General features: G+C 52.6%; 1 protein-coding gene across 1 annotated transcript in view; it reads right to left on the bottom strand.

Annotated features, from left to right (window-relative positions):
• Nucleotides 1–25,000, bottom strand: part of IGSF5 (immunoglobulin superfamily member 5) — a 39,544-nt gene that overhangs the window by 5,382 nt on the left and 9,162 nt on the right. Inside the window, exons 2-6 of the mRNA XM_055124543.1 lie at nt 20,293–20,616; nt 9,801–10,094; nt 2,528–2,665; nt 1,874–1,898; nt 390–541 (exon numbers count right to left, since the gene is read on the bottom strand). Coding sequence (XP_054980518.1) covers nt 390–541; nt 1,874–1,898; nt 2,528–2,665; nt 9,801–10,094; nt 20,293–20,616 — 933 coding nt within the window. The remainder of the gene's footprint in view (nt 1–389; nt 542–1,873; nt 1,899–2,527; nt 2,666–9,800; nt 10,095–20,292; nt 20,617–25,000) is intronic.

Raw genomic sequence — 25,000 nt, 5'->3', positions numbered from 1 at the left:
TGGAGGAATGGGTGTTCGATCATTGTATGACCAAAGGGCTGGAGCGATAGCACAGCGGGGAGGGCATTTGCCTTGCTCGTGGCCAGCCCAGGTTCAATCCCCAGCATCCCATATGGTCCCTCGAGCACCGCCAGGAGTAATTCCTGAGTGCAGAGCCAGGAGTAACCCCTGAGCATCACAGGGTGTGACCCAAAAGGCCAAAAAAAATACCAAAAAACTGTGTCTCAAAAATATTCCAACTCCTTTGTATGGCCGAAACTCAGGCATGAAAGCTTCGTAACTGTATCTCGTGGTGATTCAATAAATAATAATTAAAAACAAGAATGCACCTAGTTGAGAACTCCTCCCTCCTCTAAAAATCCCCCCCAAGAGAGAGACTCCCCCGGCACCTTCTCTGCTGTGCCGCCTGGGTGGGTCTTGCCTCTGCCCGCCCGCCCTCTCGCTGTGGGTCTGCCGCTCGTCAGAGATGTAGCCCGAGTTCTCCTCTCCGCCTCTGGTCTTGACATCCGAGGTTGAACTTGGTTTCACGTCCGCAGGTTTCCTGGCATCAGACGGAGACGTCAGACTCGGGTGGCAGAGGGCGGCCGCCCACGGGACACTGCCCACCGCCCCCTCGGGCTGCACTTGCTCCCGGCCGGCCGAGAGGGAGAGGGTCAGCAGCACCGTGCCAGGACCGAGACAACCCAAGCCCGGTCATAGCAAAAGGGACTTTTCAATTATCTGGTAGGATTCAGCTAACCAGGGGTGGCCTTGTGAGAACAGCCCGGCAAAGGCACTGTGGTCTGAAGCCCTCCCTGTGCATGGAGAGACGGCTAGACTGTGGACAGTGCTCCCAGGAACCGCTGGCTGATGCCCAACACCGCGTGGTCCCCTGAGCACTCCCAGGAGCAACTCGACCACTGAACCAGAGTAGCCCCCACCCCCAGAGGGTGTGGCTGCCCCCCCCAAAATAAGGACCCTTCGCTTCCTGCATTGATAGTTCTGCTGACAGTGCTCAGAACTGCCTGTCGCGTGGTTCCAAGTCCTGAAACACCCGCAGCTGCTCCCAGAGGCAGGTGGGAATGGCAGGGATTCCTCAGCTGCCTCCTGCCCGCTGGCCCAGGGCGGCAGCCTGATCTCAGCAGGACCTCTCCCACCTCACTTCACACCTGGAATGGTCACTCTAAGAGGAGCAGGGAGGGCCCAGTCATGCTCAAAGTGCAAAGGGCTGGTGGAAAAGGCTGCAAAGGGAAAACCCTCTCCCTCCCCAGGAAGACCGAGGGTCCTGGACCTGTCCTGGGGAGTTAGCAGTGGCCCTGTGGGCGTGGTTTCTAGCGGTGGGCGTGACCACTGCTCTGTGGGCGTGCCCAGTGCCCTGTGGGCGTGTTTTTTGTGTGAGGGCGTGGCCACTGTTGTGTGGGCGTGGCCACTGTTGTGTGGGCGTGGCCATTACCATGTGGGCGTGGTTTCTAAAGTATGAGCATAGCCACTGCTCTGTGGTTGTGGCCATTACCCCTTGGGCATGACCATTGCCCTGTGGGTGTGTTTCTAATGTGTGGGCATGAACGCTGTTCTATGGGTGTGGCCATTACCGTGTGGGCATGGGTTTCTGGAGTAAACATAGCCACTGCTCTGTGGGCGTGGCCATTGACCTGTGGGCGTGGTCTCCACTGTGTGGGCGTGATCACTGCTCTGTGGGCGTGGCCATTACCCCGTGGGCGTGGACAACACTTGCTCCTGGCTGCCCATTTTCAGTATTCAACTGTGAGAAAAGACTCCCCAGATCCCACAAATGTGTGCTCATGCATGCTAGGGTGTATCTGTGCGTGTGTGCATGTGTGAGTCCACATGGATATTGTTGGTTTTCAGGAAATGGATGTCGTTTCAAGCTTACCTTACTTCACTCTGGTAACTCCATGCTATAAAAAGAAAATTACATAAGCAAAGTCAGGAGAGTTATTATGAATAATAATAAGGGGTGAGAGGGGGCAGGGGCCCTGCGCACATCGGTTGGTGTAGAGGTGGCATATACGTCTGTAGCTAAACCACAGCTCCATTCTTACCGTAAGCAGGGGACCCAAACTATAATAATTACACTCAAAATATTGGCTGGAGCAATAGTACAGTGAGTTCTTGCCTTGCATGCGGCTGACCCAGCCTCAAATTCCTGCACCACATGTGGTTCCCCGAGTCCCACCAAGAGTAACCTCTGAGTATTAGCCCTGATCACCTCTGGGTGCGGTCCAGAAACCAGAGGGGGGAAATGTACTGGTTAAGGTGGCACGTTGTGGGTGGGAGAGAATCTGCGGACGTGGGTGGGGGGAGCTGACAGCAGCCATAGGACCGGTGTTGGGACACTGTATGCCTGGTACTTATTATTATGGCCACAGTTTTAAATCATAATACTTAAACTTGTTTAAATATATATATTTTTTAATAGACAAGAACGGCAGCATAAAGCAGCCCTGGCAGTCAGCAAGGCACTGGCGAGCCCGGTGGCTTCCACCAGGAGTCCCCAAGCACCCACGACAGATACCCTGAGAGTCACCTTTCTTCTCGCGCCTCCGGGGGTAGTAGCAGCAGAATATCACCACCAGGGTGATAATCAGGATCAACAGCAGCGTAAGCGAGACGGCCAGGAGCACGATGGCCCAGGTGGGCAAGGCCGGACCCGGCCCGCTGCCACCTGCAAGGTCAAAGGGGAAAAAGAGATGTCAGTGGCCCTGCCTGGGCATGAGATCAGGCAGCTGCCACACACACTGTGGGTCTAGCGCAGACCCCAGGGGACGAGCCCTGCAGCCTGTCCTTGGGGCAAGACGTCCTGGGTCAGGTCCTGGCTCAGGGTGTGAGACAGGCCACACCCTGCCATGTGGTCCATGGCCCACAAAGGCCTGCCCGGGGCCAGTCCATAGGCCAGGCCACGCCTCTGCCTTCCCAGTTAGATAAGGCTGGGTGCGGGAACATGCACCCCCTGGAAGGGTGGTGCTGGGTGGCTCCACCCTTGTGTGCGATACCTGCAGATAAAACTGAGGGGCAGAAAGAGCACAACCCGGGCTGGAGCGATAGCACATAGGGGAGGACATTTGCCTTGCACGCGGCCGACCCGGGTTCGATTCCCAGCATCCCATATGGTCCCCTGAGCACCGGCCAGGAGTAATTCCTGAGTGCAGAGCCAGAAGTGACCCCTGTGCCTCGCCAGGTGTGACCCATAAAGCCAAAAAAATAAAGAAAGAAAACCAGAAGAAAGAGCACAACAGGAAAAGGAGAAACAGATGGTTGGAGAGAGTGTAGCTCCCGTCGCTCCTTAACTCGAACCCTGCACTCTGGGCATCTAAGTCATTTCCAGTGGGATCCACGGGCAAGAGGGCAGGAGTGGGCATTCCAGCCGGTCACTGCACATGGCCTGCTCCCCCACACAGACCCGAGGGCCTGCCTCCAGGCACCTCTCATTTCCCTCCGCCTTGAGGTTTCAGCAAGATTGGGACCTACTGCCCATATTCTGGAAACATGCTTTGTCTTGCTTAATTTGATTTCAGTAACTAGCATGGCCCCTCCTAACAGGGCTGAACCCCTGAAAAATAAATGTGGAAACAAATATAGAGGCCAAAATATATTTATTTTTTATAAATCTGCAATGTGGACATTGTGACGCGGGCAGTGTGCTTGCCTTGCTTGTGGTTGACCCAGGTTCTATCCCCCCGAAAATTAAAATTAATTGAAATCACCTACAATTAAACCCCAGACGCCATAGTCACCCTGGCCGCACATCAAATGCATCCCTAAGCACCAGGAGCAATTCCTGAGTGCAGAGCCAGGAGACAGCCCTGAGCATCCTGGGTGTGGCTCTGAAATCAAAAGAGAAGGGGAGGGGTGCTGGAGTGGGGAGGGCATTTGCTTGCCTGTGGCTCAATGCCCATCATCCCATATGGTCCCCTGAGCACTGCCAGGAGTGATTCCCGAGTGCAAAGCATTGCCGGGTGTGACCCAAAAAGCAAAGACAAACAGACAGACAGACAGAAATATAGATAAATAATAACCAAGCCAGGAAATCTAGACAACAGAACTGAGGTTCCTTGCGGGAGCTGTGTGGAGTGGGCTTACCTGGTGGGGGGACACTTGTGTGTGTCTAAAGATAAGAAAAAACAAAAGTTTGGAGCAGTAATCGCTGGGAAGACTGGGAGGACGCGTCTCTGCCACACCAAGTGGGGGCACCTGGGCCCCTTTTAAGGCCTCAGGGTGGGACCTGAGCCCATTTCCAGCCCGCGACTCCCTCTTGGGCCTATGGAAACCAGCTTCTGCAGTGCGGGATCAGCAGGGGACGGAAGCGGGGAGAAGGGGGCAGAGAAGGAAAAGCCATTTGGATGGTGAACAGCCGCCTTGACCACGCTGGGTGCCCCACGGTTAGCTAAGCTCGAATTTACGTTAATTAAAATTACATACAATTAAGCCCCGGGCACCGCAGTTGCCCTGGCCACACAGCAAATGCTCAGTGAGCCCAGCGGGAGGCCCGCCCTCACCAGCCAGGCCCTGCCCACTGGCCCGTGGGAACCGCGGCCTCCCAGAGGGCCTTTATCCGGCTCTTCACCTCCCTCCCCAGCCCCGCTGCAGTCAAACCAGGAGACCTTTAAGCTGAGCTATTTAAATGGGAATTGCTCCTCAATAGAACTGTCACTCTGCTCTGAGTACGTGGGTATTTTATTAGATGATTTGCCATAAGAAATATTTAAACAACAGACTTCCTCTCGAGAACGCTAAGGCTTGCTTTTAAGCTAAGGCCCCTCCAGCACTTTGGAATCAGAGGCTACAATTAAGAGCAGCTCCTACATGTTCTTGCTTAGCATATCAGTCTTAAAACACGGATCCTGAAGTCGCCATTGGCTACCCCTGTGCCAAAGTTAAGCGCTCAGAATAAGTCGGTGTGTCTCGATTCCCGGTCACATATTGGTCACATGGATTGGGTGGACGGATGGACAAATAAGAAGATGCATGGACCCATGGATGAGAGGATGGATGAATGAATGGACATGGATGGATGGATGGTAGAATAGATGAATAGGTGAACAGTTGAGTGAATAGATGGACATATGGACAGGCAGAGGGACAGATGCATGAATGGATGTATGCGTGCAGGACTAGATGTGTGACTGGGTGGACAGATGAATGAATGAGTGGATGGGTGTGTTGGAATGGATAAGTGATGGAGTGAGCAAGGAAGGAAGGAAGGATGGAGGGATAAGTGGAAGATAACAGGTGGGTGGGTGCATAAATAGATTGGTGGATGGATGGGTGGAGAGGCAGAAAAATATGGATGAATGGGTGGGAGGGGTTGGAGGATGGATGGACGGATGGATGGATGGATGGATGGATGGATGGATGGATGGATGGATGGATGGATGGATGGATGGGTACATAGGTACAGGGATAAATGAAGAGTCTGAGTACTCTTCTGAGCCTATATGCAGAAGACAATTCTATATTTTTTCCTCATATTTAGATGCCCAGAGGGAAAAAGGATTGTGAGAAGTCAAAACCTTTTTCCTAAAGCTGTGAGCTGTGTCTCCAAGGGAAAAGGCAGCTGGGGTAGAGAAGGGGCCACCAAGTAAAGGACGGTTGGCGGGCTCGCTCGGGATGGGAGATGCGTGCTGACAGTAGACCATGAACCAAACATGATGGCCACTTACTACCCATATTGCAAACCAGGTAGGAGAGAGAGTGAAAGGGAATGTGCCTGCCACAGAGATGGGGGAAAGTGGGTGTGGGGTGGTGGGGGAGATGGGCATGGTGGGAGGGATACTGGGAACATTGGTGGTGGAGAATGGGCACTGGTGGAGGGACAGGTACTTGAGCATTGTATGACTGAAACATAATCAAGAGAGTTTGTAACTCTATAACTGTATCTCACGGTGATTCATTAACATAAAATAAATAAAAATAAATAACTGTCACTGTCATCCCATTGCTCATCAATTTGCTCGAGCGGGCACCAGTAACATCTCCATTGTGAGATGTTGTTACTGGTTTTGGCATATCGAATACGCCAGGGGTAGCTTGCCAGGCCCTGCCATGGGGGCAAGATACTCTTGGCAGCTTGCCGAACTCTCCAAGAGGGGCAGAGGAATCGAACCCGGGTTGGCCTAGTGCAAGGCAAACGCCCTACCTGCTGTGGTATCGCTCCAGTGAAAAATAAATAAATGAATGAATAGAACTGTGTCTCCACATTGCCCACTTCGATGGGCTGGGAGAGCCCAGGAGAGGAAGCAGTTTCCCAAATTGCGGCAGAGAGGGAAGGAGACAGACTCAGACCCTCCCCTGGCTTTTAACCCCAGCATTAGAGCTTTAAAACAAACCAGTGCTGGGGCCGGAGAGACGGCACAACGGGGAGGGAAGGGTGGCCCACCTGGGTTTGACCCCCGGCATCCCATGTTGTTCCGGTTCCCTGAGCACTGCCAGGAGAAATTCTTGAGTGCAGAGCCAGGCGTAACCCCTGAGCACCACCAGGCGTGAGCCCTCCCCCTTCACAAAAAAAAAAAAAAAATTAAAAAATAAAACAGCCAGTGTTGGTGATGAGACTGGTGTTGGAGCACTGAATGTGTGAAACTGCTGTATTGGGAGCAACTTTGTAAATCGCAGTGTTTAAACAAAGTTTCAAGCTTCCAAAACTAAAGAAAAAGGAAAACAAACCCGTGTCCCCCCACCCAGAGAGCAACCCGCCTGGCCCTCTAGCCCCAGACCCCGCGGGAATGCCAGCCGCTGGCGCCACTGCCAATGCAGAATCGTCAGTGGGGCCAGCGCCAAGCCACCTGCCTCCTGGCGGGACACTCCCGCCTTCTCCGCTCACAGTCGCCCCCACGGCACTGGCCAGGGGGTCCCACCTCCTGACACCAGCACCGGTCCCCGCCTTCCCGCTGGACCCCTGGGCCCGTGCTCCCCGGGAGTGCCAGCCTTGCCCACGCACGGCCCCAGAGTTGGGAGCTGGCAGGGAGAGGCAGGTCACGGTGACACCCTGCTTCCCGCCCGGGGGCGCAGGCAAACACCGGGAGCTTTCCCAGGGGACCCGGCCCGGGTGCTCGGTGAGCTCTGAGGTCCAAAGCTCAGTTTACACCGCAGGGAGGAGGAAAAAAAAAAATCAACACCCTTGCTCTGCCTGGTGTTATCAGGGGCATGGCCTCCCACAGTTGCCGTCGTCACTCTGACTCACGCCTGCCCTGGGTTCCAGTCCCTGCCCAGGGAGGAGCCGAGCAGAGCAAGGCAGAGTCAGGGTGCTGGGGCGGCCCTGGCAGCCCTGTCCCCAAGCCCGACCACCACGTGCAGCAGAGACACGTCCCGCCTCGCCGATGAGCCTCCCACTCAGAGGGCACCAACACGGAAGAACCTGCCTCGTTTGATTTTTTCTGGGTTTTTGTTGATTTGTGGGGAGCCACACCCAGGGGTGCTCGGGGCTTGCTCCAGGCCCTGTGCTCAGAGTCACTCCTGATGGGGCTCAGAGACCACACAGGGCGCCGGGACTGAGGCCAGCATCCTCGACATTCGTCTCCAGGGGCCTCTGCTCTGGGGAGACGCTCGCACCCGCTTCGAGATCCCGGTCCCCGCGGGTAGTGGGTGGGAAAGGGCGACGCGGATGACAGTGCGGTGCTGAGGAGCCCGAATATCACGCAGTCGGGCAGAAATGCAGGGACAGGGGCGGGGCTGGAGCGATGGCACAGCGGGGAGGGCGTTTGCCTGGCACGCGGCCAACCCGGGTTCAATCCTCGCATCTCATAGGGTCCCTCGAGCACTGCCAGGAGTGATTCCTGAGTGCAGAGCCAGGAGTCACCCCTGAGCATCACTGGGTGTGACCCAAAAAGAAAAATAAATGATGCCAGGGGACCGGCAGAGTCACTGCCGTGGAAATCCCCAGGACCTTTGCTCCGTCTCCTCCTCCTGCCAGGCTGCACCTGCTGCATGGACAGTCCCCTGGGGTCGCGCGGCCCACAGGGCCAGAGAGTTCTCCAACCGTCCCTCCCCTGCCCGTGGAGGAAAGGAAAATGAACCTCGCTAGTGCTCTTCAAACAGTGCTCGGGACAGTCTGAGGGCACAAACACCTCAAGTGAAACCCAGCAGCGCAGTGCCCTTCACTCCACATGCCCCCTTGGGTGGTGTTTGTCAAGGGGCCATGGACGGCCTTGGGGTCTGGCTCGGAGCCTGCCGGCAGGGCCTTTCTGGCCCCCACACTGCCTCTGAGGCTTATCTCCCTGTGACAGAGATGACCAAGGCACAGGGAGTGAAGTGGCTTGTTCAAAGTGGGACAGTAAATTTAAGAGGCAAAATAGCAGGGTTCAGGGTGGACCCGGGCTGTCTGCTCTCTGCGTCTGCGGAGAGGAGAGGAGCACTTGAGGAGGAACACCTGATGAGGCATGGAGGGCAGAGGGGTTGGGCCTTGGAGGTTCTGATTCCAACAGCCCCTGGGCCTGCGTTTAAAGGAGTTGGGGGGGCGTTTTGAAAACACGCCAGTGGCCAGGCCCCGGCACCTCTGGGCTGGGCCCAAGCTCGGCGCGGCTCTCAGCTCCCCCGACCCTGGGCACTGGCGGTGGCCACGAGGGAGCCGCTGCCTCAGGCGTCTCCCCGCCAGCTCCAGTGGGGAAACTGACGCCCAAAGGCCAGTGACAGCCCAGGTCACACGCACGACCAGCACCGTCACTCCTGACCTCTGGCCTGTGCTGGAAATTTCCACAGGTCCTAGAACCACAAGACATTGCTGTGCGTCCACGGCTGGGCCCTGCAGGCGGGCTGAGGGGTGCTCTGAGCACGGCGGGCGGGGCGGGGCCACACCCATCTTTCCCCAAGGGCACCCCGAGCCCTGGTCTCTCACCAACCTCAGACAAACATGGGGCACAGGGCAGCTCTGAGCTACCGGCTGACTCCACCGCCTTCAAGGCTTACAGGGATTTGCCCAGAAGTAAGCACAGTGCCCTGGCACGTCCCAGAAACGGCTGGTGGGCCGCAGGTATCTCTGGGTCCCAGAGAAGCGGGCACGGCCTGTGTAGGCCTCCAGGCCCTCCCTGCACCCCCGCCCCCCCAGCCTCACGGCCCAGCCTCCATCTGGCAAGACTGGCAGGCCCACACCTGCACGGAAGGTCTGATAAATCAGGCTTCCTTGACAAAAGAAACCTCGCAGGAAACACACACTAGCCCCCAGCCACCAGCAGCTCTGGGTCTTGATCTTACTTAGAAGCAAATTGCCCCTTTCTGGGGGCTGGAGCGATAGTACAGCGGGGAGGGCATTTGCTTTGCACGCGGCCGACCCGTGTTCGTTTCCCAGAATCCCATACGGTCCCCCGAGCTCCGCCAGGAGTAATTTCTGAGTGCATGAGCCAGGAGTGACCCCTGTGCATTGCTGGGTGTGACCCAAAAATAAATATATATATATATGTAAATTCCCTGAATCCCAGCAGGAGTCAGCCCTGAGCACAGAGCCAGGAGTCAGCCCTGAGCAGAGAGCCAAGAGTGAGCCCTGAGCACAGAGCCAGGAGTCAGCCCTGAGCACTGCCAGACCTGGCCTGAAAACAACTTAAAAATAAAACTAAATGAAAAAATAAAGTGCAAGCAGACTGGAGAGAGTGCACAATGAACAGGACATTTGCTTTGCATGTGGCCGACCAGGGTTCAATTCCCGGCACTGTATAGGGCCCCTCAGATCCCCCCAGGAGTGATCCCTGAACCTCGAGCACCACCGGGTGTGGCCCCGAAGCCAAAATAAATGACATAGGAGTGATCTGCCTCCGCCCCACCCCTCCTCCGAGTCCCCAGGCACCACTGACGGCACAGTGCACGTTCTCACTCACCCAGGGAAGAGACCACCGTGAGGTTGGCGGTGACCGACCTGGGCTCAGACAGCCCCCTCATGCGTGCCACACACGTCACGGGCCCGCTGTCCTGGGGCACGAGCGTCAGCACACTGGACGTGCTGTTGGGGTTGTTAGGCTCCAGGACGTTGCTGTAGCTTGAGTTGACCGCCGGGATCTCCAGCTCCCAGGAGAGTTCTGGCAGTGGGGTCCAGCCCGAGGCGTTGCAGGTGACATTGCAAGGCTGGTTCCTGAGCACAGGTCCGGTCTTGGGGATGGACAGTGTCCCCACAGCTAGGGAAGGAAACAGAAAGCTCTGAGAAAAGACCCTGAGGTTCTCGCTTCTAGACTTCCACCTCCCGGTCAGTGTCCAGGGCACCTGCCCCCTCGGACCACACAGGCTGGGTCTGCGTGCGGGAAATCTGTCCGTCCCCCCCAGGGTCTGGTGACCTGCTGGGTTCCCCGAGGAAGGCAGGGCTGGGGATGAAAACACCCCAGTCGGAGTGGAAAGAATATGGGGGACAGAAGCAGACGCTGTGTCCGGGGGCCGGCTGCAGACGTGTGTGCATCTAGGCGCAGCCCAGCGGAGAAGGAAGAACCATCCTTGCATTCCTTTACACTCCAGGGGACACAGTTCTCGGCGGTGGAAGCAAACCTCCCCCTGCCTTCGGCCGGTTGCACTTGTTTCATTTATGGGAGTCTCGGATTTTTTTGTTTGTTTAAAGAAGGGACCCAAATGCTGAAGTATTGGAAACATCCCTCTGGAAAGAACCAAGTGTTTCACGTACTACACACGGCACGGTGGATGCTTAAATCATGTCAAGCATTTCTTCTTCTCCCTGAAAGCATTTTAAAAACTATTTTTGTTGGGCACCAGTGGAGGAAAGGGAACTGGACCATTGTATGACTGAAACGTAATCATGAAAAGTTTGTAAATCTGTAACTGTATCTCACAGTGATTCGTTTAAAATAAATTTTTTTAAAGAAAAAGAAAAAAGAATAAAAATAGCTGTAACCAAAAAAAAAAGGTAAAATTATTTTTGTACAGTTGTCCCAGTGTGATTGCACTCGCCCTGCTGTGACATTGCCACAATACCAGGGTCCCTCTGTCGGTACCCCAAGGTCCTCCCCCAGCACCCAGCACCCCCAAACCCCACTTCTACTGACTGTAGGATAGGACAGTTCCTATTAGTGGTTGTCTAGCCCCTTACTTTGTTTCTTTAAGCTCTGCATATGACTGAGAGAATCTGGTGTTTGTCTTTTTCTTTCTGACTCACCTCACCTGGCACGGCTCCCTCTGGCCACAGCCGAGTGCAGGATTCTGCCGTGTCTCACAGCTGAGTAATATCCCACTGGAATTACAGAGTTTTAGACCTAACTTCCTACAACTTGGTCTTAAGATATTCTCCTAGTTACAAGTTAAATCAGAATCAAATCTAATACAAGTATAGAAATAGTAAACCAGGATTCCAATCACATACTGATGGATACTAGAAGGGCCTGATCTATTACTCTGGCAATGTCATCTTCATTTTATTTAAGTATCTATTAAGAACCCGCATGCATCACAATGCCCACACAGTATAACACATCTGCAAACTGTTATATTGGTGTGTGTATACCAACTGGTATCACTGAAATAATCTGAGCACAAACCCAGGTAAAGGCTCAGCGTTGGTGAAGTACGTCAGCACCGAAATGTGCAGACAGAAACCATCTGAAATGTCCTTCAATATGATGGAGAAAACTCTAGAGAAAAAAAAACAAAGGCTCTGATTTCAGTCCTGACTTTTCCACAAAATTGCCAAATCCCTGGAATTCCGGGCTCTGTTCCCTACCGGCTGAGTGCGAATCCTGGCGAGCAGCTTGCAGACATTTTGGCTTCTGTATTTTATACACTTAGAAACCCCTGACGAGGACCTGCTGTGAGCTGCTCCACCATCTCGGGTGGGGCTGGCCTCTGCCTTCCTGGGATGGGAGGCAGAGCCCCTCCCCCTCCCGCGGGGGGTCCCAGCAGCCCCCCACCACAGCTCCTGCAGCGGCTGTGCGCCAGACCAACTCCACAAATCACACGCTGCTCACAAAGGATCATTCTAGGAGGACGGGCAGAGAAGAAGGAGAACAGCCTCTAGCCTCACCTCACAGCACCCTCCACGGGGACGCGCTCCGAAGACTCGCCACCAGCACCGCCAGGACACCAGAACACGCGTGGGGAAGACATGTAGAAACCCACCAAGCCCAGTGAGTGGGAACAGTGTCACCAGAGATACAAACAGTAAATCCTCCGAGAGTGTCCTCAGTGACACTGTGGTGAGGGTGTTCGAAGAACAAGAAGAAACAATAGCACGGGGAGTCAGCAAAGCACAAGAAAGTATAGGAGTCTAGATGAAAAGGTGACAATAATTAAGGCCAAGAGAGAGTCCAGGGGGCAAGGTGGTGGCCCTGCACATGGCCGACACAGATGTGATCTATGGTCCCCGGAGCACCACACCAGGAGGGATTCCTGAGTGCAAAGCCAGGAGGAACCTGGGTCTGGTTCAAAAAAAAACCACAACCGGAAATAAAGAGCATGGTAGGTGATTAAAAAAAAAAAGTCAATAGAAACTCTGAATATCAGGATAACAATAACAGCAGCTGAGCCAAAGGTCAAGGAGCTCTAAGACGTAAAGGAGGAAGCTGCTAGGCAAAGGGCAGAAGGGAATAGTCCAAATGGAAATGAACAGTACCCCAGGGGAGTGCGGGATGAACTCCAGAGGAAATATCTAAGAATCACCAGAGTCCCTGAGGAACAGGAAGGAAGGCAAATGTGAAAACCGAACGATAGTTAAAGAAGTCATTGAGATAGTTGGAAATGGTCACTCTGGATAAGAAGCGTGTGCTGAAAGCAGGTAAGGGAACAAACATGAGAACCTCTCAGTATGTGCATTGCAGCCCATAGTGCCCAAAAGGAGAGAGGGAGGGAGGGAGAGAGAGAAGGAAAGTGCCTGCCACAGAGGCAGACAGGGGCTGGAGAGTGGGGGGAGGGAAACCTGGGGACACTGGACTGGGAAATGTGCACTGGTGGAGAAAGGGTGTTGGAACATTGAAACCCATAACGAACAGCTTCTAACTGTGTATGATTTAAAAAAAAAAAAAAAGGTGGGGTAGAGGGGCTGGAGTGATAGCACAGCAGGTCGGGCGTTTGCCTTGCATGCGGCCGACCTGGGTTTGATTCCCAGCATCCCATATGGTCCCCTGAGCACCACCAGGGGTAATTCCTGAGTGCAGAACAAGGAGTGACCCCTGTGCATTGCCAGGCGTAACCGAAAAAAGAAAAAAAAAAGTGGGGTATAAATCACCAATAAAAATTTCTCAGAGGAAGAATACAGGTACCAAGATCAAAGAGGCCTAAAGGGTCCCTGCAAAAAAAGAAGAAAAAAACTCAACTAGGAAAATTCCAAGACACAATGTACTCAGGATGACAAAAGCCAAAGACAGAATACTGAAAGCAGCAAGATCAGAAAAGGAAACTACATGGTGTATACAACAGATCCATCAAGCGAGACTCTACGGGCCAGGAGAGCATGGAAGGACAGAGCACAACACCTCAACGAAACAAGCACCTCATCGAGAACACTCTATCCAGCTAGATTATTGCTCAGAGTTGAAGGAACTATGCCGAGCTTCTGTAGAGGCAGCAGCTTAGGAAACTCACAGTCCTGAAATCGGTTTTACAAGAAGCATTAAAAGAGTTCCTTAGAGGAGAGAGGAAACTTCCCACCGTGGGGCACTGAGTGAGGCCCTCACTCCCGGTGCATATGGTTGTCCTCTTACTTGATTAAGAAAGGTTAAAAACATACAGCAATTAGTCATCACAAATTGACTTTTGTAGACTTATTCTTCTGATCATTTTATTTGCCATTACTTAAGTCTTATTGGAGAAATTGATAGCACTGCACTGTAGCACTTTCGTTCCATTGCTCATCGATTTGCTCGAGCGGGCACCAGTAACGTCTCCATTGTGAGACTTGTTGTTACTGTCTTTAGCATATCAAATACGCCATGGGTAGCTTGCCAGGCTCTGCTGCTTGGGCGGGATACTCTCGGTAGCTTGCCGGGCTCTCCAAGAGGAATAGAGGAATCGAACCCGGGTCAGCCACGTGCAAGACAAACGCCCTACCCGCTGTGCTATCATCCCAGCCCGGAGAAATTAATATGAAATAAAAATCTTATATGATGTCAAGGGGAGCACGTTGGGGCCTGGGGGGAACCTGGGGATGTTAGAGGGAAGAGGACATGGTGGTGAGATTAGTGGTGGAACGTGGCATGCCTAAAATTTTTTTATAACAAAAATTTAACAATAATGGGGCTGGAGAGATAGCACAGCGGGTAGGGCGTTTGCCTTGCACGCGGCCGACCCGGGTTCAAATCCCAGCATCCCATATGGTCCCCTGAGCATGGCCAGGGGTAATTCCTGAGTGCAGAGCCAGGAGTAACCCCTGTGCATCGCCAGGTGTGACCCAAAAAGCAAAAAAAAAAAAAAAAAAAAAAAAATTAACAATAAAAAAAATCACTGAAGACTACTCCAAGACCTTTAGTTTATGTAGGTTATATCTATCAATGCTTACCATTATTTTAAATTAAAATTAAATGTCTATTTTTTCATTAGAGACCTTGATACCAGACCTGATTCTATAATTATCTTGAAGAACACACTGGCCAAACTCTTCAAGGCGTTGAAACTGGGGGTTTGTTCAATAACTCAGTGCCAGGAGCCAAGCAAGCAGAAACAAAGATAAACAAATGGGACGACACCAAATTAACATGCTTCTGCAATGCAGAAGAAATGATAATTAGCATATAAAAGACACCTCACAGATGAGGAGAAAATATTTGCTCACCACTCATCTGACAAAGTGTTAATAATATCCAAGATATATATAAATTGCTTATTAAAAGTTATGCAAAAAATTCCATCAAAAATTGGGGAAATGAGGGGCAGGAGCGATAGCACAGCGGGGAGGGTGTTTGCCTTGCACGAGGCCGACCCGGGGTTCGATCCCTGGCATCCCATATGGTCCCCCAAGCACCGCCAGGGGTAATTCCTGAGTGCAAAGCCAGGAGTAACCCCTGAGCATCGCTGGGTGTGACCCAAAACACAAAGAAAAATAAAAATGGGGAAATGAGCTGAACAGTCACTTCCTCAAAGGAGACAACCAGATGAACAAGCGGTATCTGAAATAACATTCATCAGCTGCCGTCGGGAAGATGCAGATCGGAACAGCAATGAGATATCTCACACCAGTGAGACTGACACACTTAAAAAAAAAAAAAATGAGCAAAATCAACCAGTGCTGGCCTGGACAGAGGTGGAGGAAAAGGACCTTCATCCTGGTGGTGAGAATGTCTCTGGTTTCACCTCTTTGGAGAACAATGTGCACACTTCTCAAAAAATCTAAGAATTGAGCTTCCATACTGAGCTTCCAGTAATCCCACTTCTTGCACCTTCCTCCAGGACCGAATCTGAAAAGACAGCTGTGCTCCACTGTTCACCACAGCTCTGTTCACAATAGCCACGTTCTGAGCAACCCAAGTGTCCAAGAAAGGATGAATAGATTAGTATGCTGTGGTCTATACACATAATGAAATACTACTCAGCTCCGAGGAAAGATGAAATCATGCTATTTGTCGCTAATGTGTCACTAAGATCACTTAGCAGGCATCTGCTAATATTTACAATCAGTCCAAAGAGGGACATAATCATATCATCTCTCTCAGATCGGGGACAAAAAGAAACTAGTACATAAACAGCCAACGGCATCAGAACCTGAGACTCAACCTATAGAACTAAGTCTACAAATATGGCAGTAGGGGTGGGGGTACAGGAGGGTTAGGTTAGAGGGGCCCAAGAGTCACTGGCGAGGGAAGCTGACTCCGATGGTGAGTGTGGGTATTGGAACATCGTATGCAGGAAACTCTATCATTAACAATATTGGAAATCATGACAAGCCTCCATCAAATTGGGGAAAGTCTATTATAATATTTTAGCACAACAGTACTATCCTACTACTTATTCATTAGAGATCAGCAATGTTTGTGAAGAACACATTTTTAAAAATTTTTTGTTAATGAATCACCGTGAAATAAAGTTACAAACTTACAAACTTTCATGCTTGCTTTTCAGTCATACAATGATGGAGTGCCCATCCGTCCACCAGTGCCCATTCTCCTCCACCAATGGTCCCAGCATCCCTCCCACCACCCCCACCCCATCCCCTCCACCCCACCCCTCCTCTGTGGCAGGGCATTCCCTTTTGCTCTCTCTCTCCTTTTGGGTGTTGTGTTTGCTATAGAGGTATTGAGTGGCCATCATGTTCAGTCTGTAGTCTATTCTCAGCCCGCATCTCCCATCCCGAGCGGGCCCACCTAGCACCCTTTACTTGGTGGTCCCTTCTCTATCTGAGCTGCCTTTTCCCCCAGTATGTGAGGCCAGCTTCCAAGCTGTGGAGCAATCCTCCTGGTACTTATCTCTACTATTCTTGGGTAAAAACAAATTTTTAAAGACAAAACTAATTAGCAAGAAGGTGACATTGTCTTGTATTGCTACACAGCCCTTTACACTCTAGTAGCTTCACCTGTCTGCCTCTGAATTCGAGCTGTTGCAGGACGTTCCTTTGTCAAACGTCAGGCAGAATCCTGACCTCACAGACAGGGAGACGGAGAGAAAACCCAGCTGTGTTTTCGCAGATATCCTGCAGTTCTTTGGTTCCGTGCCAGACGAAAAGCAGTGCTTCCTGGGAGGCTGGCTGCACCGTGGAGTCTGAGTCCCATAAAGGGCCTTTCCTTTTTCTGCTCCGTTAAAACCCATCTCTCAACCTGGCACTTTATTGTCTTACTTTGTCAGAGCTGTAGCTCAGGACGGAGTGATCTGCAGGTCCTGAGGAAGGGTCGTCACTCTAGCTCAGTGAGCATCCACCAGAACGTACAGACACAGCAGGAGGGAGAGGAAAGACTTGTCTTTCTGATGAGAAGAGGACTTAGAAGTTCCTCCCTCACAGTGTCCCATGGACCCCGCTTCGGTGTTTGTGCTGGACCAGGCCATGCCCCCTGTGTGACAGAGAGCCGCCCCTCTACGTCAGCCGTCAGGAAAACTCTGACCCACCGAGGAAAGCCAAACTCTCCACGTATGTGTGGGAGTAGGCAGGTAAAAGCAGCATCTGACTGCGCCCGTGAGGCACAGGGCAACAGCCTGAGCCAGTGGGCACACGGGGAAAGCCCCCGGTGTGCCCATGGATATTCAAGGCAGCCAGGTGTGCAGTGAAGACCGGGCAGCCTGAATGCCAAGGGGACACCGCGGGTTCCTCAGCAGCGTCTCCTCCTTGTGCTCTAGCGTTATCATGGCGGTCGGTGGCAGGGACCAAGCCCACCCTGAGCCAAGGTCGGTATCACTAGGAGCAGCCTCTCTGGCCCCCCGAGCACCACTTCGGAAACCCTCCCAAAATAAGTGCTACAGCGCCTCTCCCGACTAAGGTGAGCCGTGGCACGTGTTCTGCCCCGCCGTGGGCTCCTTCTGTGTGGGCTTGGGAAAGATCTTTGCTTCCCGAGACGCTTGTGCTGCCCTCTCACGTCTAACAAAAGCTACAGAAATTTCCAGTATGTTAAAGATTAGGGCTTTAGGGCTTTCAGCCAACTCGCAGCCTGCGGCTTGGGGGAAGGATTTTATGAAACCACTTAGATGTGGGAATTTTATCTGTCGTGTACATGTGGACAGTGAGCCGGCCGTAGGCCCAGAGCTTCTGGGATGAGGCGTGCCCCCTCTCGCTCACTTGCCCTCACGCTCCACGCTCATCCCGGCTGGGGTCATCTTCACAGCCGGAGGTGCTGCCTGCTCTCTCGTCTCCCTTCCCTGCCGGAAACTGAGTCTGTGTCTGGCCCACTTCACCCACCAACGTTTACGCCGTGCCGTTAATTACTCGTGATTCTCTCCTCTCCAGGGCACAGTGAGCAGGGCCCGGGCCTGGTTCTCTTCGTCTCTGGGCCCCCTTCGGAGCCTAACACCACCGTGAACTTCTACTGGGAAGGTCAGAAGTGACCGTGAATGACAAAGCTTTCATAGAGGCACCGGCTCTCCTGCCGTCCCAGGTGGCCGGCACAAGGCCACCAGGTGATGTTTCCAAGGTCACACAGTGAAGCTAGAACATGACCCTGGCGCCAGACTCCCACTGGAGATGGCCGGGCCCTCCTGTCTGTCGCCCACCTTCCCATGCAGTGACGGGATCCGAGCAGGACCCTGGAGGCTCCAGCCTGTCCTCAGCCACAAGTGACGCTCAGTGTGAGCCCTCCAGGTGGCCAGAGGGAACCTTAGTCTCACTTTAAACATGAAGAAACTTGGGGCCAAAGCGATAGCACAGCGGGGAGGGCGTTTGCCTTGCACACGGCCAACCTGAGTTCAATCCCTGGCATCCCATAGGGTCCCCTGAGCACCGCCAGGTGTAACTCCTGAGTGCAGAGCCAGGAGGAACCCCTGAGCATTGTTGGGTGTGACCCATAAAGCAAAATATATTAATAATAAAATTAAATAAAATAAAGATGAAGAAACTCATCCACCGCCAAGAGTCGCCAAGGCAGGTGACTGATGACAATCAGGCCAAAGTCCACACACCTTTGATTCCTTTCCCGTCTTCCTTCCCATGTACCATGCTTTATTATTAGCTACCAGTCATACAAAGCAGACCAATAGCTCAGGTAGCCTCATAAAATTCATTTTCTAGACTACTACTGTGGCCTAAAGTTAAAGGCTCATAAAAGTAATGACCCAACAATTTGGATACGCAAGTGGTCGTGGGCAGACACATATCTCCACCAAATATTACCAAAACTGATTCTGTAACAAAATAAACACAGGCCAAATCTTTGGTAATTTCTCCCAGGCAAACAAATTAATAGAAGAAAAGTTCCAAAGACACAAAGTGATCTAAGAGATTCTGTCATGCCCCAGAGCTTAGGGGGAGGAAGGAAAGACAGAGAGTGAAAGAGAGGGGGAGGAGAGTTAGATGTGGAGCAACAAGTCAGGGTCAAGGGGACTCCGGTCCTAGGTGGAGTTCAGGAGGGACAGAGCGAAACATCCAAACCACAGTCCACAACACGGGAATCACAAGACCCAAACTTTACTGACCAGATTCAAAAGGGGCCTGTCAAGATGGCGGGCTGGGGCTTGGGTGAGAGTGTGGGAAAAGGGATGTGGGAACACTGGTGGGGAAAGCTGACATCGGGGGTGGGATCGGTGATGGAACATCGTACGTCAAAAGCCCAACTCTGGGGCTGACAGGACAGCAGGGAGGGAGGGCGTCTGCCTTGCTCACGGCCGACCCAGGCTCCATGCCCAGCGTCCATGTGGTCCCCCGAGCACCACCAGCAGTAAGTCCTGAGTGCAGAGCCAGGAATGACCCCTCTGCATCGCCGGGTGTGACCCAAAAAGGAATGAAAAGAGAACTACGAATAGCTTTGTAATTTACAGTGCTTTAATAAAATAAAATTTTGAGCAAAAGAAAAGCTGCCATGGAAGTTAAGAGCTCTAGTAAGGCCAATGTATCTATAAATCATCTATAACTACATTTTTGAGGAATGTAACGTGGTAAACACTGATCACAAGGCTCTGGATTCTGATAGTCATTCTTTTTATTTCTCTCAGGATGTAACATTATTTATTGTCAGAACCTCAAATATTACTTTTAAAAATAAGTTATATTATGTTTTTTTTCCTCTGAAAGACTTGATAAATTTACTGAAAACATTGTTGACATTAAGAACCCTGAGGAGGTAGAGAAGAGCTATGGACTGGGGCAATTCTGGTGAGAAGAAGGAAATGTCACCAGTAGAGAAAAGGTGATGATTGTCACCTCCATCTAACTCTAAACAAAGTGGCTGCAACTCGCCCAGAAGGTCTCTAGGACACATTTCCAGAAAAGCTATTAGGTACCAAAATAAAATAAAGTGATATGACCTGTTTGACAAGAAACTGATAAGAAAAAGTGAAAGGACAGAGAAATAGAGGGGGAGAGGGGAAGGGAGGAAGGGCAGGGAGGGGGAAAGGAGAAGGAAGGAGGGAAGGAGGGAAGGAAGGAAGGAAGGAAGGAAGGAAGGAAGGAAGGAAGGAAGGAAGGAAGGAAGGAAGGAAGGAAGGAAGGAAGGAAGGAAGGAAGGAAGGAAGGAAGGAAGGAGGAAGGAAGGAGGGAGGGAGGGAGGGGATGGGAGGGGAGGGGACAGGGAAGGGAGAGGAGAGGAGAGGAGAGGAGGGGAGGGGAGGGGAGGGGAGGGGAGGAGAGGGGGAAAGGGAATGATGGAAGGATGAGAGAGAACCAACAAACTTCCGCTGGCTCAGAAAGTCGAGAGCCTCCCTGTGTGCAGCCAGCCCCTGAGGCCGTCTCTCGGCCGAGAGTCACGCGGACCCCCCGTCCTCAGGCCGTGACCCCACAGCCCCCACGGCCCTGCTCTGCATCCGGCCGCCACCCACCTTGGACGGAGAGGACGGCCGTGCTGCTCTGGCCGTTGCCCTGGAGGCTGCAGCTGACCTGGCCCGCGTCGCCCAGCTGCACCGAGTGGATGGTCAGCTCCGAGATGTTGCCGCCGCCTGCGCCCACGGGGTAGCTCTGCTCGGTGAAGCGCTCGTTGGTGACGATGACCTCGCTGGGCGTGAGGCTCAGCACCACCACTCCGTTCAGCGTCCACATGAGGAGCTGCCAGCCCGGCGACACGGTGCAGTTGAAGCGGGCCTCGGAGCCCGCCAGCACCGTGGCATCCCGGGGGCCCTCGAGGATCTGGTTGCTGGCGTCGGCCTCTGGAAGACAGCGAGGATTCCACGGTAGGGGACGGGTAGGCCCTGCTGGTGTTTAGCCAGTCGGGACCCGGGGAACTTCCGGTGGCTGAAGACTCTCGACACTGGTTTCCCCAACAGTCCAGAAGCTTCCGGATGGGGATTAGCAAGTCATCCTGTGGCCTCCTCCACCACCCGGTGAGCAGTACCAGAGCAGAACTGCAAACGGGGGCAGCACCACTCCCCTCTCTCTCCCCAGGGTGTCCTGAGCTTCAAGTCAGATGAACCTGTCCCTGGTTTTAGCAGCTAATATTTACAGCCATTTACAGCTAATATTTAACAGCTTTCTGGAATACTACGCAGCTGTTAGGAGAGATTTGCTTATAAGTCGGTGGTCATGGAGAGTATCATGCTAAGTGAAATGAGTCAGAGAGAGAGAGGGACAGACAGGAGGACTGCACTCATTTGTGGAGTATAGAATAACATAATATGAGACGGACATCCAAGGACAGTAGAGACAAGGGCCAGGAAGATGGCCCCATGGTTGGCAGCCTGCCACATGAGCTGGGGGAGAAGGCAGCTTGGAGAGAGAAGGGGTCACTGAGTCAGTGATGGTGGGAGGGATCATATGGGATGGGAGATGTGTGTTGAAAGTAGATAAAGGACCAAACGTGACGGCCTCTCAGTATCTGTATTGCAAGCCATAATGCCCAAAAGTAGAGAGAGAGTATGGGGGAGATTGTCTGCCATGGAGGCAGGGGGAGGGTGGGAAAGGGGGGTATACCTGGGATATTGGTGGTGGGGAATGTGCACTGGAGGAGGGATGGGTGTTTGATCATTGTGTGACTGAAACTCAAACATGAAAGCTTTGTAACTGTATCTCATGGTAATTCAATTAAATAATAATAATAATAATAATAATAGTTACAGCTTTCCTGGACTGGAGTGATAACACAGTGGTAGGGCATTTGCCTTGCACGCGGCTGACCTGGGTTCGATTCCTCCACTCCTCTCCGAGAGCCTGGCAAGCTACCGAGAGTATCCCACCCACATGGCAGAGCCTGGCAAGCTACCATGGCGTATTTGATATGCCAAAGACAGTAACCAACAAGTCTCACAATGGAGACGTTACTGGTGCCCGCTCGAGCAAATGGATGAGCAATGGGATGACTGTGACAGTGACAGCTTTCCTAGCCAATGAGAATTTTTCTCCCTCTGAAATGGGACCTCTTTTGGAAACTGGTCTTACATGCTGGGGAAAAAGGCAGGTCAGATAGAGAAGGGAACATGAAGTAGGGGATGTCGGGAGGACCCACTCGGGTTGGAAGATGCAAGCTGAAAGTAGACTATAGACCGAACATGAAGGTCACTCAATACCTCTATTGCAAACTACAACACCGAAAAGGAGAGAGAACAAAAGGGAATGCCCTGCCGCAGAGGCAGGGTGGGGCGGGTGGGGGATGGGGTGGGGGGGTGGCGAGAGGGATACTGGGGTCATTGGTGGAGGAGAATGGGCACTGGTGGAGGGATGGGTAAACGATCACTGTATGAGTGAAATGCAAACACAAAAGTTCATAAGTCTGTTAACTGTACATCACAGTGATTCTCTAATAAAAAATTTTAAAAATAAAAAAAAAAAACAGACACTGACGCCACAGCAAAAACTAGTTCCTAGAACTGTATGAGAGTTATCTATTTGAAACCCTTAGCATGACCTTAGTTGCCCAGGAAACGAGCACTACAAGTGACCTGCAAGATGGGATTTTGTTAACCTAGAAGTAAGAATCGCGCTGACCTTCAAGAAGGAATTTCCACATTGACCTGCAGAAAGGATCGTGCTGGAGCCAGAGCGTGCGCGGGGCTAAGGGCTCGCCGGGCACTGGTGTCCCTGGGTCGCATCGCTGCCTGTGGACGAGCCCCCAGCACTGCCAGGAGCGAGCCTGGGTTCAGAGCAGGAGTAAACCCTGGGCACTGCCAAGGGTGACCCTCCAAACACAAAGTGAATGGAAGGAAAAGGATTACGACGACTACACCGGGGACTGCATCAGCTGTGCGGGGGTGGCGTAGACTCCAGGAAGGGCTGTGCTGACCTCGGCAGGGGCATGTGGACCCCGCAAAGGGGCCGTGCTGGTCTGAGGAGGGGTCACTTAAGCTGCGAAGAGCATGGCTTGGCCTGCCAAGGCAGAACCCTGCTCGCCCTTCAGGAGTACCTGGGGTGGGCCTGCAAGGAGAGATGACGCGAGCCTGGAAGGAGAGACTGCGCTGACCCTGTGAGGGGGGCCAAGGGACTCAGGATGGGGGCCAAGTGCTCGAGCTGCGTTTCCCCGCAACTTTCAGCTCCTGGCTCCTCAGGGCACTCGGACACGCGCTCCAAGGGGCGCCGGCTCTTGACTGCTCGGACTCATGGGGCTCACCTTGGGGCTCTCCAGCCTCTCTCTCTCTCTCTCTCTCTCTCTCTCTCTCCCTCTCTCCCTCTGTCCCCCCCACACACTCTCACACACCACTCTCACACACACTCTCTCACACTCTCACTCCTCTCTCTCTCCCTCTCTCTCCCCCTCTCTCTCCCACACACACACTCTCACATACACTCTCTCACACTCTCTCTCCCTCTCTCCCCTCTCTTCCCCCCCACACTCTCACTCACACACACTCTCTCACTCTCTCTCTCACTCTCTCTCTCACTCTCTACCTCTCTCTCCCCCTCTCTCCCCCACACACACACTCTCTCTCCCTCTCTCCCCCTCTCTCTCCCCCCACACACACTCTCACACACACTCTCTCACACTCTCTCTCCCTCTGTCTCCCCCACACACACACTCTCTCACACACACTCTCTCTCCCTCTCTCTCCCCCTCTCTGTCCCGCACACACTCTCACACACACTCTCTCACACTCTCACTCCCTCTCTCTCCCCCTCTCTCCCCCTCTCTCTCCCCCTCTCTCTCCCCCTCTCTCTCCCTCTCTCCCCCTCTCTCTCCCCCCCACACACTCTCACACACTCTCTCACACTCTCTCTCCCCCTCTCTCTCCCCCTCTCTCTCCCTCTCTCCCCCTCTCTCTCCCCCCACACACACTCTCACACACACTCTCTCACACTCTCTCTCCCCCTCTCTCTCCCCCTCTCTCTCCCTCTCTCCCCCTCTCTCTCCCCCCACACACACTCTCACACACACTCTCTCACACTCTCTCTCCCTCTGTCTCCCCCACACACACACTCTCTCACACACACTCTCTCTCCCTCTCTCTCCCCCTCTCTCTCCCGCACACACTCTCACACACACACACTCTCTCACTCTCTCTCTCCCTCTCTCTCCCTCTCTCTCCCTCTCTCCCCCCCTCTCTCCCCCCACACTCTCACACACACTCTCTCACACTCTCACTCTCTCTCTCTTTCTCTCTCTCTCTCCTCTCTCTCTCTCTCTCTCTCTCTCTCTCACTCACTCCCTCTGGTGTTGTATGAGCCTTGCGGGTCAACCAGGTCCCCCTTTCCCTATATCTTCATAAAGTTATTTATGGTAGATGAGTTTTTTTGGGTGTTTTGTTTGTTTGGGGAGGGTTGTTTGCCTTTTGGATCACACCCATCAATGCTCCGGGGTTACTCCTGGTTCTGTACTCAAGAATTTTATTCCTGGGATGCCGGGAATCAAACCTGGGTTGGTCACGTGCAAGCAAATGCCCCACCCACTGTACTATTGCTCCAGCCCAGAAGTTCCATTTTTAACCCCCACCACCATATGCTAAGACCCCCTTCAGCCTTACTGCCACCTCCCACACTCCCCCCACAGGGAACTTTCACACTCCCGCCCCTTCCCTACAGGAATTGAGTTCTGTCCTTGGTGTTTGGTGGTTGCCTTATTTTGCATTCACAAATGAAATCATCCAATATGTGTCTTTCTCCTCCTAAAAATTTTTGCCTTTTCCATCTCCTTTTATTTGGTGGTGAGTGGCAAAATTTCACCATTTTCTAGTTAAATGTTAAATTTCTAGTTTCACTGTGCACATAAACCACAACTTCATTATCCAATCATTTAGCATGCATGCACACACACATACACACACACACATACACACACACACATACACACACATATACATACACGATGTCTCTAGGAATTTATCCTGCTTCCTCAACAACTGCAAGTAATGCTCCTCAATCGCCGGGGAATGGCCAACTTCATGTCCTGATGCTCTCTGTATTCTTCCCTCAGAAAGTCAATAGATGTAGGATAACACATGGTTTGTCCTTTCAGCCTTGCCACAGGGAACTTAGTTTACCTTAGAATAATGCCCTTTTCTGTATGGACACAGGAAGACAGTTAATATTATGCTTGTAACTTGGGAGCTGATTGACTCCAATAATATTTACTCCCGGGCATCTGCTTTCTCACTCAGTTGCCCTTAGTTC

Source organism: Sorex araneus, chromosome 2 (genome assembly GCF_027595985.1).
Source record: "Sorex araneus isolate mSorAra2 chromosome 2, mSorAra2.pri, whole genome shotgun sequence".
NCBI classification, from domain to species: domain Eukaryota; kingdom Metazoa; phylum Chordata; class Mammalia; order Eulipotyphla; family Soricidae; genus Sorex; species Sorex araneus.
The sequence above is the reverse complement of the archived record's forward strand: the minus strand, read 5'-3'. Positions and strand labels throughout refer to the sequence as shown.